Consider the following 16,549-nt stretch of genomic DNA (forward strand, 5'->3'; position numbering starts at 1 on the left):
ACAAGGAACTTCAAAATGTATGTTCAGGAGCTATGCTGTTGTTGCTGTTCAAACAATAAAGAATAACTGTTAGATTGAAAATTGGGGTGGTTACCAGGGCAGGTGGAGAGGGGTCTGTTGGGGGAGCATGTGGCACATCCTAGGGTGAAGCTGTACCCCCCAAATTACATAGCTTTATAAACAAATTACAAATCAATAAAATTAAATTTAAAATAATGATAAAACCAAGGTATAAAGAAGGTATAAGCTAATAGCAATAAACTGTCCAGTTCTGGTAGTTTGGACAAGGCATTCATTCTTGTGACCACACCCAAAATAAGAGAAACATTTCTATCATCTATTTGGCCTATTCTCTGTGGTAACCACTAAAAGACTTCTGTCACCACAGGATAGTTTTGTGTGCTTTGTACTTATGAACTGATTTTGAGAAAATGATATTATGAATAAGCCATCATATCATTATTTAATATTATTTAAACATAATGCAACATTTCTATACCAACTATCCAACAGATTGTAGCAGAATCTATCAATATTATTGCTTTAGACACCAGCCTTGTGTATCAGCAAAATAAAAATTCTTGTTTCTAAGTTAGCCTACTATGGTTAACTTAGTGTTAAAAAACACATCAAAATGGTTTACATAATGCTTTACATGTTTTATTGATGGAATCATTCTCTCTGTAAACATCAAATTCAGTATTAACATTTTCTGTACAGAAAGCCCTAATGTGTTAATTATTAGTCACAGCTTAGTACTTCAGAAACCATGTGCCTAGGACAGCAGCTATGTTAATTCAAGTGTATCTGCTTTAATAAAAATGCTGCTGTAAAAGATTAAATATAATATAGATTACTATGTTTAATATACAGTAATTAACATTACTTTTGGAATATAATATTTATATTAACTAGGTGGTAGGAAGAAAAAAATCTATTAGATGTGAAAAGTGTATGTAATTTACAATCATTTCAACTGCACTTAGAATACCCAAATCAAAACAGATGTTCCTTGTTCTTCTTTTTTCCACTGCAGCCATGTCTGTTAGGCCTAATAAACCCAGCCTCTATTTAAACAATTCCAATGACAGAGGAAAGGGTTAGAAACTACCATTAATTGCATTAACATGCATACCTATTTAGTTAACACTTGTTGAATGTGTATGGTGTATCTGTGAGGATACAATGGTAAATGAGGCTGACATGGAATTTGACCTTCTAGTGGAAGGAAGGCAGGCAGACAAATGAATATTTGAGATAATTCCATGAGAGATGAATAATTTGAATAGTGTGTTGGGTCTAGTTCTACTTTCAGATGCATAGGACAAATCACATCCCTCCACCACATGACAGACCTTCCTATATAATTGACAACTACATATCTCCTTTTAAGAGTCTCTGTTCCAGAATAACCACAGTTCCTGTCATACTACCCACACTTCTCAGAAGGCTTTTTGAAATCTTGAGTTCTTTATTTTAGTCCTATTAAATGTTCAGGTTATTAACTTTAGTTTATATATTAAATTTGGAGATCATTTTAAATGATTCCTTATCAGGCCATGCAACATATTAATCCTCTCAGTGCCCTCTTGGTCAGAGAAGTTAAAAGTATGCATTTTAAATTTTAATCTAAACTATAGACAGAAGTATCTAGCACTACAGGGAGTTAGTAGACCTTTTACCAATTACATTAGTACTTTGGGATCAACCATATATGAATTCTACTTACTGTATTATTAACTAGTAATGAAATAATGCATTCTAGAATTTTCCAGGATTTAATGCCAATCTTATTGGACTCTACATTCAAGGCCATTTGGCTGTCATTTTTTTCTTTTTTTAAATTTAAGCATTTTTCTGATCCTAGTATTAATATCACCAGCTTTAGATTTTTACATTAATTTTTTTTAAATAATAAATTTTATTTTTATATTCCCCTAAATTTTAACACATAAATTTTTTCAACAGACATTTATTATTTATTGAAAACAAATTACTGAGGTGGCATACTAGTAGTTAAAGGAGAATTTGAAAGTTTTAAAAAATACGTTGGGATTGAATTTATCTGATCGTAGATTTTCCTCATGAGCTAGTTGTTTGCAACATATTTTCGAAGATATGTTGAAAGATATGTTCAAACCCCTCAGCTTGCCAAGTGGGTGCACTCTAGGACCATGATCCCAGCAAGGTGGCTGTGCTGAGACTATGAACGACACAAGACTCACCTCCAACTTGGCATCCAGATCTGCATCAGAGGCAACGACATGCTCATCTTCCTTCTTCCCTGTGGCTTTAATAAAGGCCTGCTTTGTCTCCCAATACTTCTGCTGCATCTTATTTACAACGGACTTATCCTGACCATAGCGATCCTGTAAGTCCCAGGGATAACTGCTAAAAAACATTTATAAAGAACTAATTTATTGATGACTTTCATTAAGACTAGTGTGAATAAATTTATCCAAACATGTACAATATCAATAAACATGAGTACTTTCTTATATGATTACAATACACCAAAAAAAGTTAATTAATACTAATTTATCCTAAAACCTTAAAAAATTGGTAAAGAAATTAAGCAAATTTCGCAGGAAATTGAGAAACTAAACCTTGTAGAGTTCAGATATCAACAGGTTAGACATACTACTTCTATTTTTTTTTTAAGATTTATTTATTTGTTTATTTATACAAGAACCAGGGTACAGGCCAGATGCACCAGAGGGTGAGAGGATTCACCAGAGACAGAGTGGGTAACAGAATAGGCAAACTGACGAAATACACTGCTGAGGGGAGCAGCGGGCGAGACAGGAGAGGTCTGTCATGCCATGTGGGATTCTCACTGGCTAGCCGGGCTTGAACCTGCACTGCAGAGGCTGCGGACAGCTTTACAGTGAGGCACTCAACGCCTTCGCCACTAGGGAGGCCCCACACTACTTTTAGAAGACAGGAAGTGAGGGCAAGTCAGGGAGGGTGACTGGCTTAGCACACTAGCAAGTTGCAGATAAAGTCAGAGACCAGGGTTCTTTCCACTCCAGCATTATGGCCATCACTGAAGTGATGGCAGAAAAGTAGAGATAAGGGCTGAAAAATAGCATAACTAAAATCTGTTACAGAAATACCTAAAATAGCCTAACTCACAAAATCAGAGTGGAATTGTGGAAAACAGAGACTGGAAGGGGAGCAGGAAATGAGAAATTGCTAATGAATGGGAACAAGTTTCAAGCATGTAAGAGGAATAGGTTCTAGAAATCTGCAGTCTAACACTGTGCTTATAGCTAACAATGCCGTATTGCACACCAAGAATTTGGTTAAGCGAGTAGATCTCATGTTAGCTATTCTTGCCACAGTAAAAATAAAATTCTAAAAAAGAATACATTTTTAAATGGTACAGATTTCTGAGAGGAAAACTTTATTTTTTTTTTTTTAATTTTTCTAGAGGCATGTCTTATTTTATTTATCTATTTGTTTGTTTGTTTGTTTGGTTTATACATGCACTGGGTACAGTCAGAAGCCGGGAGGGTGAGAGTATTCACCAGAGCCAGAGCAGGGAGCAGAACAGGCAGAAGGACCGAAGTACACCGCTGAGGGGAGCAGCGGGCGGCAGGAGAGGTCTGCACGCCATGTGGGACCCTCCTCCGGTGGCCGGGGAGCAGCCGGGGATCGAACCGGCGCCACAGAGGCCGCGGGCAGCCTCGCAACCCAGCGCTCAACCGCTGCGCCACCTGGGAGGCCCTGAGAGGAAAACTTTAAATCCTTAGGTGTTTAAAATACAGACAGGAAGCTATATTTCAGGAAGCAGAGCACAGTGAAGATCATATCAAAAAGTATCTAAATCTCTTACTAGGTAATGTGTATGTTATATTTTATATGTCCAGGGCTTCTTGCTATGATGTTTTCCAACATCATACTCTAATAAGTTTTCCAACTTTTTCCATAATAAGTCTGAAAATCACAAGAGTGAGTGCACTTAAAGATTTGAAAGTTGTATTTCAAGTATTTATGTATAAAGATAATGAGTATAGTTACATTAACTTAGTCAAGTACAATCTTCTATTTCATATGATAAGTTTGGTTTTAAAAATAGCTGAAAAACATATCAACAATCAGCAAAAGTGCTATTTATAGATAAGGCTGGGATGAGGTGGTTTTTTTCCTCTTTCAAAATTTGAAGAGCTAATATTTCTTTGAGAAGTGCTTATAATCGTCATTTGGTACATGTGCCTGACCAGAATGTCATTATGTCTGATTTTTTTCTCCCTTCCTTCCCCTTTCAATTTAGAAGAACACAATAATCTAGATTATATATTTCATTTTCAATTGACTGAGAATTCAAATTTTGTGCAGTTGAAAATGTGTAATATGACATAATCATGCCTTATTTCTGCATATAACTCCCTGTGCTGTATTGGAAATGTTAGTTTTTAGTAAATACTATTTAACAATGTCTGTGAAAGTTTATTTATTCAAAATAAAGGTTCTTAGTGGTCTGAGTGAAAAAAAATATATAAAGGAGAAATTAGAAAAAATGGGAGTAAAGTAGAATTCTGTAAAAGTGACCAGAGTACCCAAATATTGACAGAAAGTTTGCCAGTGGTGTTCCATCCCTCCCTATTGTCTACACCCTCCATCTTATCTAGATTTCCTGCTCCAAAGGCCCACACAGGACCCTAGATATCTCCCCTTAGCAACATGTGCCTTCTTCCATCCCATCTGCAAACTGGCCACTCAAAATGTGTTGGGCTTGTGTGCTAAAATAAAAGTTGCTTTCTACTGTTATATCACAATACTTGTATCTCAAAACGTGAAGATTTATACTCTCCTTCCTGATAACACTTAAAATCTGACTTCCATGGCAATTCTTCACAGAGAAGTAGGACTTACGGTACTTTTATGGTTTCTGCATTGTATAAAGGTTTTACTATGAGCTTACATAAGAGAAAATAGAATGAAAATTTGTATAACTTTTATATAAATTATAATCTCTCTAGTGAGTGCATATAAAGATTGGAAGGATACACTCCCGCAAAGTGTGGATATTTTAAGGGAATTGAATTTTTGAGAGTGGGAAATAGATTTCTGTTTTGTATATCTTTCTTTGTCAAAGGTTATGGATTAACAGGAAAAAAAATTTAATTTTTAAATGAAGGGGGACTTTAAAGATCTAATGAACTCACCTCACCCTATCATTTAACAAATGAAGGCTCTTGGGTGTCAAAAGGTTAAGAATCTTGTCCTAAGTCACAGAGGATTAAAATCTGGTCTCTAAGCCCCATCATATTGCTGATTTCAATAGTCTCTGCAGCCCTTACATTTTAGCACCAAGCAGTGACGTGACAGAGTAAATAGGAGAAGGTTCCACTTCTTGAGGTTCTCCATTCTCTTTTGGTGGGTGGCTATCTACTGCTCCCAGGATATAACAGTCATTATGAGGGTCATAGACGAGAGCCGTCTTCTTGACTTAATGAGGCAAAGTGGAGCAATTAAACCAGCCTGACAACTTAGAGAGCTGTCAAATGGGGATACTTAGGGAAACTAAGTCCCTAAGCCATTTATTAATTACCTTTTTAAACTCATTACATTTTAAGTTATGCAAAAATTCTTTCGAAGTTTGGCATTTGATATTATAGAGGTCTTGAACTTGATAGCTTCTCTACCAAGACAGGAGGGATTAATAAAGTATATTTCTTATTCCTTAATGTAATTAATGGTACATTTGAAAAGTAAAAACATGCACATTTGCTCATGATACAAAAATTAGAGAGGTAAAACATGACAAAGATCTGCTTGCCTAGGGCCTCCCTGGTGGCGCAAGGGGTCAAGCACCGCACTATGAAGCAATCCTCAGCCTCTGCAGCATGAGTTCGATCCCCGGCAGGCCAGGGAGCAATCCACATGGTGCAGCAGACCTCTCCTGACTCACCCACTGCTCCCCTCAGCAGTGTACTTCAGTCAATCTGCTTGTTCTGTTCCCCTCTCTGTCTCTGGTGAATCCTCTCACTCCCTGCATCTCTGGCCTGTACCCCAGTTCTTGTATGCATGAATAAATAAATCTTTGGGAAAAAAAAAGATCTGCTTGCCTAGTGACTCATGGGTTCAAAAGTGTTCAGAAACACTGCTTAAAGTAGACCTGGGATTTATAAGAGATTTAATCTACTACTGATCTTTTATTTAAGGGACACAAATAACAGTGCCGTGTGAATACCACAGCTATCTCATTCAGCATCTTCTGCTTCTAACCAAGATCAGCTCCTGAATGTTCATGAAGGTTGAAGTTATGACTATAAATTAATGAATCTGAGCTCATTATACCTGCCCTACATAAAATTCCCTTTTAACCTTAACATTAAAATTGTAAGCAATATAATGATTTAAAAAAAATACATCAAGCCATCACATGTGAAAAAAAATGGTGATAAGAAATTAGATTCCATTCCAATGAGAAAATTGAGAAATACAATAGTTGAAGCTGCAATTTTATGGCCTGGATTTTAATCCTATGTGACTTTAGGCAAAATTCTTAATCTTTTGAAACCTAAGATTCTTCATTTGTTGAAAGATGAAGCTAACGCATGTTCACTAGATCTCTATAAATTCTAAATAGGATACTGATCAAAAAATATATTCTATTACATTTGAAAAAAAATGGTAACAGGAAAAACCACCACTACATTCCAAAAATTTATATACATAAGTTAAGTTTTTATAAACTATACTTGGGTAAGAATTTACAGTATTTTTCGTCACTTGGTTTTCATATTACATTTAGCAGTGATATTGAATTTGAGTATATTCAACATTGAAAAGGGAGGAATAACAGGTTTTTTGAGGCTAGTGTAACATTTGATTTTTCCACTCAATAGATGTTTATTGAGCATATACTATGTGCTTTTCTCTTTCATTAACCTCTCCCAATTTAGAAAAGATATGAAATTACTTACCATTTGTGTCCTGACATGTTTTCTTCTTCTTTTTCTATTGCTGATGATTTGGGGAGAAGGGACAGGGAAAAAGCATGAGAAGATAAGTTATATTATAACCTGAAATAAAACAAATGTTTAAAATTACACACTATATTTCAATTATGTTAATTTGACACATAAGATATTTCAACCTAAGCCAATTCTATTTATATTTCAGAGACCAAACATTATTAAACGGTAACACTATATACCGGTGTTGACAATAGTTTAGTTGAAATATACTAATGAGGCAGGTTGAATAAAAAAACAGGTTATAGATGACTACATAAAATAGGAGACAAGAAGAAGCAAAAGCAATTCTATATACTGTTGAAGCATACAAATATTACAGAGTGATGTTTAAAAAAATTACTTAAGAATGGTGAACACAAAGTTACCTCTTTAAGGGTAGGTATGGGGTATCTGTTGGAGGGGTATATAGGGACTTCAGCTGTGCCTGTAATGTTCTTTGTTAAGCTAATATACTAGTGAGTATATTGCATTGTATGTCTCTTTAATTAATTTCATATTTCATAATCATTATTTCTAAAGAATAAAACAGCATGTTGAAAAACCAGAAACAAACAAAAAAGATTTGACAGGTTAAGTGACATACCCAGAAGTGCGTGAAAGAATTTGAAAAGATGTGATTCACAGTTTTACTGGCCTAATGTTAATCTACTTTCATCTCATTAATATTTATGCCTTTGCCCTTTACTCCATTTACCCCAGTCAGAGAAGCCAGTCAACCACCAGGGCAGAACCAACCAACCCAACTACTTGTCTACTGGGTGCTAAAAAGGATGGAGAACTCTCCACCTAAAGGATGATGTTGAGCCAGACACAGACTGACAGAGCCACAGGGAACACTCAGCATCTGATCACTGGACAAATTAATCCCATTCTTTTCCCTTTACCGGCACTGGCAACCAATAACCCTAAAAAATTAGTTTATCTTTTTTGATTGTTGAATAGTATTCCATTGTGTATATATACCACATCTTCTTGATCCTGTCATTTTTTGGGGGCATTTGGGTTATTTTCAGCTTTTACCTATTGTAAATATTGCTCCAATAAACATAGGAGTACAGGTATCCTTTTGAATTAATGATTTTGTGTCCTTTGGGTAGATCCTTAGGTGTGGAATTGCTGCGTCATATGGTAGCTCCATTTGCAGTAACATGGATGGAGCTAGAAGGGATTATGCTCAGTGAAATAAGTCAGAAGAAAAAGAAAAATATTGGATGGTTTCACTTATAGCGGGAATATAGGGGAACCAAATAAGACGTCAGAGGAAAAAATGATAACAGTACAAAACACAACAAAACAAAACAAAAAGAGAGACATTTATAAACCAGAGACATCCTGCAGGGGAGGAGGAGGGAGAGAGATCAGAGAGAAGAAGGGAGAAGCACAGGGAACTGTGGTGATGGTACACGGGTGAATTGGTGAAGGAAATTCTATGGGGACTACACCTGAAAGGAGGGTAAAAGAAAGCAAACATTGTTTAAAAATGAACAATGATGGGGCCTCCCTGGTGGCGCAAGGGGTTAAGACACAATCTATGAAGATATCAGCAGCCACTGCAGCACTAGTTCAATCCCCAGCCAGGGAGATACCCACATGGCGCAGCAGACCTCTTCTGACTCAACCGCTGCTCCCCTCAGCAGTGTATTTCAGTCAATCTGCCTGTTCTGTTCCCTACTCCGTCTCTGGTGAATCTCTTCACCACCCCCCACACCTCTGGCCTGTACCCCAATTCTTGTGTGCATAAATAAATATTTTTTAAAAATGAACAATGATATAAATATATATATAAATTTTAAAAAGATGACACAGTAACACTATGTAAGCTTTCAAAAATATTTCAAAGGAACTAAATTGAGTTGCTGAAATCCTGGGTTACAGATATAGGGACAGCATGAGGAAGAAAGGAAATGTCTTAAAATGTGCTGGGCCTCAGAAATGACAGCATGTCCCTTTCTCTGGAAGGCATCCAGCTTTTTAGATAAGTTTCTTTGGGAATGACAGTCATGATGAGTAAGGCTTGCCCTCTACTCAGTAAATTGAGGAAAGGCCACAGATTGGAATCTGTCCTCTCAGCAACCACAGAACTTTACTCCAAGTACACATTTACTTTAGCTCAAAGTTTCCAACAAAATTTCTCATAAAAAGGTTCTCCTTCCTTATTGAAGGAAATTAAATTATAAAACTTTCCTTGATTTTCATTTCACCATGAACTATTAGAATAGTTGATACCATCTGATTAATTTTTTATTTCGGTACAAACAACACAAATTTGTCCTCTTCATGTTTTGAGTATACAGTACTATTAACTATATGTATAGTATTTACAACAGATCTCCAGAACTTTCTCATCTGGTATAACTGAAACTCGATCCATTGAATGATTTCCTATTTCCTCCTCCTCACAGGCCCTGGCAACAATCATTCTACTTCTGTTTCTGTAAGTTTGACAATTAGATAGTGATATATCAGTAGGAAAATCACACAGTATTAGTCTTTTTTTGTGGTTGGTTTATTTCACTCAGCAGTATATCCTCAAGTTTCATCTATGTTGCAACATATGCCAGGTTTTCTTTTTTCTCTTAAGGCTGTATAATAGTCTATTGTCTGTGTAGAGTACATTTTTTGTACACAGTGACCCACTGATTGAGATATAGGTTGCTTTCACATCTTGACTACTGTGAATCATGCCGAACATGGATGTGCAAATATTTCTTTGATTCTGTAATAAATCCAAAAGTAGGACTCTAGGTGATATGGTAGTTCCATTTTTATGAATACACTTCTTTTCCCTACAGCAACTGTACCATTTTACAATCCAACCGACAGTACTCAAGGCACTAATCTTTCCATATCCTCCCAAACACTTATTTTTTGTTTGTTTTTTTTTTTTTAATAGCAGCCATACTGTTTGTGAAGGGATATCTCTCTGTGATTTTTAATTTGCATTTCCCTGATCATTAGTGATGTAGAGCATCTTTTTATATGCTTATTGGCCTTTTGTATAACTTCTTTGGAGAAATGCCTACTCAGTTCCTCTGTCCATGTTTAAATTGGATTGTTTGGATTTTTCTGGCAATTGCATTGTAGAATTGTCTGGATATTAACCACTTATCTAATATATGGTTTGTGAATATTTTCTCCCATTTGGCAGGTTTCACTGTTGTTTCCTTTGCTGTGACTTTTTGACCAACTTTTTATTATTAAAATAACCACAAAAAATTGCTGAGCAATTTTCTTCCTAGACTTCCAGGCTAGTCTCAAATGATAATGCCACATGATAGTGTTTCTCAAGGTATTGTTTACAGACCTTTGGAATCTTTCACAATGTTAGCAAGCAGATTCCTGGGTCCCATCACTTGCCAGAATCTCTGGGAATGAGCCTGGGAATCTGCATTTCTAACAGGCTTTGCAAGTAATTCTTAAACAGTCAAGTCTGAGTACCACAGCTAAAAGCACACAGGAAACAATTCTTTCTGGAAATGGATCTTTCTGGAACAAGATGCTACATTATAAGGCCCAAGAGCAAAGAAACTATAGGTGGCCAAAATCAGGTCAACTTTACTATGCACATCAGGTCTCATGAAAATATAACTGTACCCAGGGCTTGTATCTCTTATTTTATGTTCCAGATCCATACTCCAGGGACAATTAATACACATTTTAAGGGCCTCCCCAGTGGGGCAGCAGGTTGAGCGCCGCACTGTGAAGCTGTCTGCAGACTCTGCAGTGCAGGTTCGATTCCCGGCCAGCCAGGGAGAAACCTACACAGCGTGGCAGACCTCTCCTGTCTTGCCCGCTGCTTCCCTCAGCAGTGTATTTCAGTCAGTCTGCCTATTCTGTTCCCCTGCTGTCTCTGGTGGATCCTTTTACCCTCCCGTGCCTCTGACCTATACCCCAGTTCTTGTATAAATAAATAAATCTTTAAAAACAATAAACATTTTAAGATTTTCTGACATAATCCATTCATTTTGCTTAATCACTTTCTAAATCCAGTGTCAAAACCAATCTTAAAAAACCATTATAATTCTCCATTAATTCATTTCAGTTCAATAGTTTCATCAAACATTCATTGATCATCAAATTAATACATGTCAAACATTGTCCCTAGCCTCAAGGAACTCATAGTCTTGATCAGCTCTTTCCAATAGAATATATATGTAATGTAAAGTTATGTAATTGTTATGTTAAAAAGGGGAAAAGAAACAGTGAATTTTAATATTTCACTTAACCAATACAGTTAACATTTTTTTTTTTTTAAAATAGAGGCATGTTTATTTATTTATTTATTTGTTTGTTTGTTTGTTTATACATGCACTGGGCACAGTCAGAAGCGCGGGAGGGCGAGAGAATTCACCAGAGCCAGAGTGGGGAGCAGAGCAGGCAGAAGGACTGAAGCACACCGCTGAGGGGAGCAGCGGGCGGCAGGAGAGGTCTGCGCGCCATGTGGGACCCTCCTCCAGTGGCCGGGGAGCAGCCGGGGATCGAACCGGCGCCGCAGAGGCCGCGGGCAGCTTCGCAACCCAACGCTCAACCGCTGCACCACCAGGGAGGCCCCAGTTAACATTATTTTAATAGCATTCATGTTTTTGTATCAAATCTGTATATTTTATACTGCTATGTATTTTTATACTCAATTGAGATTAGCCATATTAACTACATATTGTTCATATTCGGTTAGTGGCTACAATATTGGACTGTGCTGTTTAAGGAAGACAGACCTAAAAACATAATTTCCAAATGTAGGAGACTCAATTATTTGCAAGGAACTTATAAAAAGATCTTTGTGAATTTCCTAAATTTGAAGATCCTAATGTTAAAATATACCCCCGTAAAATTTTTTGGCCTCCCGGGTGGCACAGCGGTTGAGCGCTGGGTTGCGAAGCTTCCCTCAGCCTTTGCAGCGCTGGTTTGATCCCCTGATGCTCCCCGGCCAGCGGAGGAGAGTCCCACAAGGCGCGCAGACCTCTCCTGCCGCCCGCTGCTCCCCTCAGCAGTGTACTTCATCAGTCTGCCTGCTCTGCTCCCCGCTCTGGCTCTGGTGAATTCTCTCACCCTCCCGCGCTTCTGACTGTACCCAGTGCTTGTATAAATAAATAAATAAATAAATCTTTAAACAAAAAAAAAAGAAGTAAGTTTATGATTAGCTAATATTTTAATTCACAATTCTGTGAAGGAAGCTATTACTCCACTTTTGCCACAAGGCACGTATGAAACAAACTCAAAATTAATAGTATCATGTCTTGAGCTTGCTAATGACACAGAAAAGACTTCCAAAGCTGTCCTTATGGCCATCCTATCTTGAGAGCTAAGCAAAGATGAGCAAATATAAAGTCACTCAAGGACTTCATTTGTCCCTGATAAGTCAGGCATTAAGATCACAGCTGTCCTCAGCTGGAAAAACAGGAAAGAGAGACCTTTTTTTCAGATTTTGTTTTGGGATTCTGTGCAATAACTAAGTTCATTTCTCCTCTACGCATTTCCTACACATCTACTGTGTTAAGTCTTCAATTTTATCCACCCCTATGGACAAACTACAACCACCCCACTTGTTTTTATTTTATATAGCCATTTTAAAATCATTTTGAACACATTGGATGGCCAATAGATAAGAAAACATTTCCCCAAATATCCCAAGATTCACAGAATGCTAAAGAAATTTGTTTTAGAACAAAGTTGGATGCATACTACAAAGTAGAATAGTCAGAATGTCCTTGGCTGCCTTTAACCCTGATACTGGATTCTCCTTGGAAATATAATATGAGGAAGTATTTTCATTCCATATACTCTGGTTTCCACTTCACTGAACATTTGTTCTGGCTCAAAACACTTTTCTGTGAGCTTAAGGAGTTAGCTGATGGCCCTTCTGATTATATTTGAATTAAGCAAAGAATCTAAAATTCGAGAGCCAACCCTTGTTCACAGTCAAGGTAAGATCAATAGTTTTGCTTCACCACATTGCTACTCTCAACCCACGAAAAAAATTCAATAGACTTCCTCTTGAAGCACATTTCCTAAGTGTGTCATTTTTCTTGTGCAAAGTTTCATGTCTCAAATTAATTACCTTTTCAATTTTAGCAGTAGAATTTTCTCTTCCACTCAGTGAGCAGTTTTTCTGTTCCTTGGAGCCCTGAGTCCAGAATCCCTTTTTCTGCTGTGTGTACTGAGCATATGGTGGATTTTCTTGAAGTGTAGAACTGAGCTACTGCCAAATTTATCATTTTCCTCTCTAATTTATTCAAAATTTCTATTTTCTAACAAAAATTTGTCACTATCCTAGAATTCTTCAATTTTGTTGTGCACACCAATATTTAGCTTTCCTTGGGAAGTGGGCCATCTTCCCCCATAAAACATACACTTTTCAAGAGAACAAAACAGTCTCACAGTGATGTGGGTGCAAAGTGGTATATTTACATCATCCCATAGTAAAATCACTCATTCCCAAACAGCAGCTTCAAGCACATGTCACTGAAACGTAAGGGGCAAACCTATGCACATTCCAACATTCCTGAAGTCAGGATGTGTCTGGCAAATGATACCCTGTCAATTGTTTGGAACTCAATTTTCTCTCTTCATGTAACATAATATGGTATAAGATGTCACAGCACTTTTGGGGCCATTTCTGTATAACAGAAAAAGAGCCTGTGAAGCAAAGAAGGCCAAGTGTTGCTGTAAATTAGAATGAGCACCTTGACAGAGCAAGGAGCCCAGCCACACAAAAGCAAGGGCTGAGAGCTGGCTTCCTACATGGCCTCTGGGCTGGGGTTCTAAGAATCAGTGCTTGAATGCTAGGCGAAGGGTAGGAGTGTTCTGTATTGTTGCAGGTAGAGGGAAAGCAATGAACACATTCTTCCATGGTAGAACTAGTGACGTATGTGTGTTAAATCAACCATAAGCATTTGTGCATTGCAGTAACTAAAAGACAAGAGGCGTCAGTGATGGGAGATAGTTAGGATGATATCGAAGGGTACCTTTTGTCATTTTCAGCATTTACACAGATTTTGGAGGACAGACACCCAATGCTCTTTATTTTACTTTTAGTGAGCACCTTCTCTGTCCTCCTGTTTTTGCCAGAGAGTTTGTCTTTGACAATCTGTATTACAGACGTTGGAAGACTATGGCGAGTCTCTTGGATTTTGCTTCCAATTTCAGGATACTAATTTATATATTTTTCTCCTAATTCCATCTCTCTGTTATTATAGAGGTAAACTTTTTCTAGAAATATTATGAGTTTTTAATATTTTTTCTTTGGGTTTATTTTTTATCTTTGGGTTTATTTCTCTGCTGCATAACCTCAGAATTAATAATATAAAACATAATTTAGAATCTAGAGGGAGCTGACAAGCAATGGGATGAATTCCCTTCTTCTTCAAATGGGGACGTGATCCAGAGAGGAGACCAGTGCACCTGCCGGAACAAAGCCAATTAGTTTCCAAGCCAGGGTTTTAATCCAAACTCCATGACTTGCCTAATAAAAAGAAGCAATACAAATTTGTCAGCCATTCTCAGTATCAAGTTAAAAAATAATTTGTATATTTTTTTGCTCAAAGTGTTTTTCTCATCTTTTTTTTTCCCCCAGAGGTGTTCTTCAGTCAAGAAATATGTTTATAATTTCTCAGAAAGAAAAGGAAATATTTTAAGTACAAATACTGAAAGTTACAGAGAAACAGGGACAAAGTAAAACAATTTCTCCAGGCATAATTAGCTAAATTATTATTTTTAAAATCTTGACTCATCAAATTGTGTTCACACATAGTTGAGAAAATGAGATTCCTACAGAGGGTGGGAAAATTAATTAGCCTTCCATTCTTTCAAAAGCTAAACATTAATTAATGCTATTTTGACTAGATTTTTGTGGATGTTTTTCCTATTTCTCAGCTATCACAGTTTTTTCTTTCAGATTTTGATAAGTTATGATTACTTGAGCATTCCATGTAACTTTAAATGAATTCTGTTCCTAGTTGAATTTTGTCTCTTGTAAATGATTTCTGACATTTCATAAATTCACAAGTAAATGCAAATCACAACATACTTTCATTTGTGAGTCATGTTTTAATTTTGTGAGTCAGCAAATCTTAGAAGAGAAAAACAACTCTAACCTTATTCAAGGCAGCTGAAAGATGGATGAGGTTTTATTTGAGCCCTACACATGCAAGTCACCATCAAAACTTGAATTTTCTGTTAATGAATTGGGGTCATAGAATATTTTTAATATGAACATTTCATTTACATTTCAAAACAGCTCAGGTATTACCCATATGCATTAATTAAGTATAATGACTCCCTGAATCTATTAATGTCACCTTCCTAAAGCAAATATTTTTAATGTCAAGATGGGTTGTCTCCCAATATGCTGTGTAATATAAAAGCCGATAAACTCATGACCCAGCCACATTTTCTGCCTACAAGTCACTTCACTTCTCTGGCTTCATTTTGCTCATCTGTAAAAGAACAGAATAGGGTGTTCTGTTCTAGATGGTGACATCTAGGGTGCGCTCAGACACAAAAACTATAAGCTAATTTAAAATACTCTGAGAGACATTTTTATCTAAGAGAAAGCTTGAAGATAATGCACGCAATTTCTTTCTTTTTAAAGATGAGGATATTGAGGTTTGAAAAATGGAGAATTGCTCAAAATCAGGTAAAAGACCAAGTTTCAAGGAGGAATGCTGGAATGGAAACACTAATCAGTCAATTAGCTACCTGGTGCTCTTCTCATTCTCTCCCTTTAGTCCAAGAGATTTTCAAAGGAAAATATCAAATATCAAATACAGCATCTCATATTCAAGAAACTAAAAAAAAAAAAAAAAAAAAAAAAAGCATAGACATTCTCTAAAACATTTTCACCCTGAACATTAATATTCATTGAAAATGTTTCCACAGGGCCTCCCTGGTGACACAGGCCGTTGAACGCAGTGCTGTGAAGCTGCCTGCAGCTTCTGCACCACCGGTTCGATCCTGGCCTGCCAGCGAGGGTCCCACATGGCGCGGCAGACCTCTCCTGTCTCGCCCGCTGCTCCTCTTAGCAGTGTATTTCGTCAGTCTGCCTATTCTGTTCCCCGCTCTGTTTCTGGTGAATCCTCTCAGCCTCCCGCGTATCTGGCCTGTACCCCAGTTCTTGTATAAATAAAATAAATCTTGGGAAAAAAAAGTTTCCACGAAGCAAACTAAACCACAAAATTCAAGTCAAGGTCTTGCCTTGTGTCTCTTGCTTAAAAGCCCTACTTGCAAAGAATGAGTGTTGGTGAATTTTGTGCTATAACCAAAACCAGGACAACAATAACAAAGAGGCTAGCATTTGGAATCTAACAGTGCTCAAAAAAAATCTCCTGGAGCAAATGCCATCAAATAGATTAGAAGCTTGGAAACAGAAAAAAACAGGGTACTATGGCTAAAGAAGAGAGTCACTTAAAAATTCTTGCTGTGGGCCTCCCCGGTGGCGCAGCGGTTGAGCGCTGGGTTGCGAAGCTGCCCGCGGCCTCTGCGACCCAGGTTCGATCCCCGGCTGCTCCCCGGCCACCAGAGGAGGGTCCCACATGGCGCGCAGACCTCTCCTGCCGCCCGCT

General features: G+C 37.3%; 1 protein-coding gene across 6 annotated transcripts in view; it reads right to left on the reverse strand.

The window, feature by feature from the left end:
* The window catches only part of ICA1 (islet cell autoantigen 1), a gene marked incomplete at both ends in the record, with an annotated part of 124,573 nt that extends 117,606 nt beyond the window's left edge, over window positions 1-6,967 (reverse strand). For 3 of the 6 annotated variants that reach the window (XM_084230924.1, XM_084230922.1, XM_084230920.1), the window contains 2 exons: window positions 2,226-2,391; window positions 6,936-6,952. In XM_084230924.1, the coding sequence (XP_084087050.1) occupies window positions 2,226-2,391; window positions 6,936-6,952 (183 nt within the window). Of the gene's footprint in view, window positions 1-2,225; window positions 2,392-6,935 lie in introns of all 6 variants that reach the window. The other 3 variants (XM_084230923.1, XM_084230921.1, XM_084230925.1) reach the window with 2 other exon arrangements.
* Window positions 6,968-16,549: the final 9,582 nt, after the last annotated feature.

The sequence above is a fragment of the Talpa europaea genome, assembly GCF_964194135.1.
Source record: "Talpa europaea genome assembly, chromosome: 3".
Taxonomy (NCBI): domain Eukaryota; kingdom Metazoa; phylum Chordata; class Mammalia; order Eulipotyphla; family Talpidae; genus Talpa; species Talpa europaea.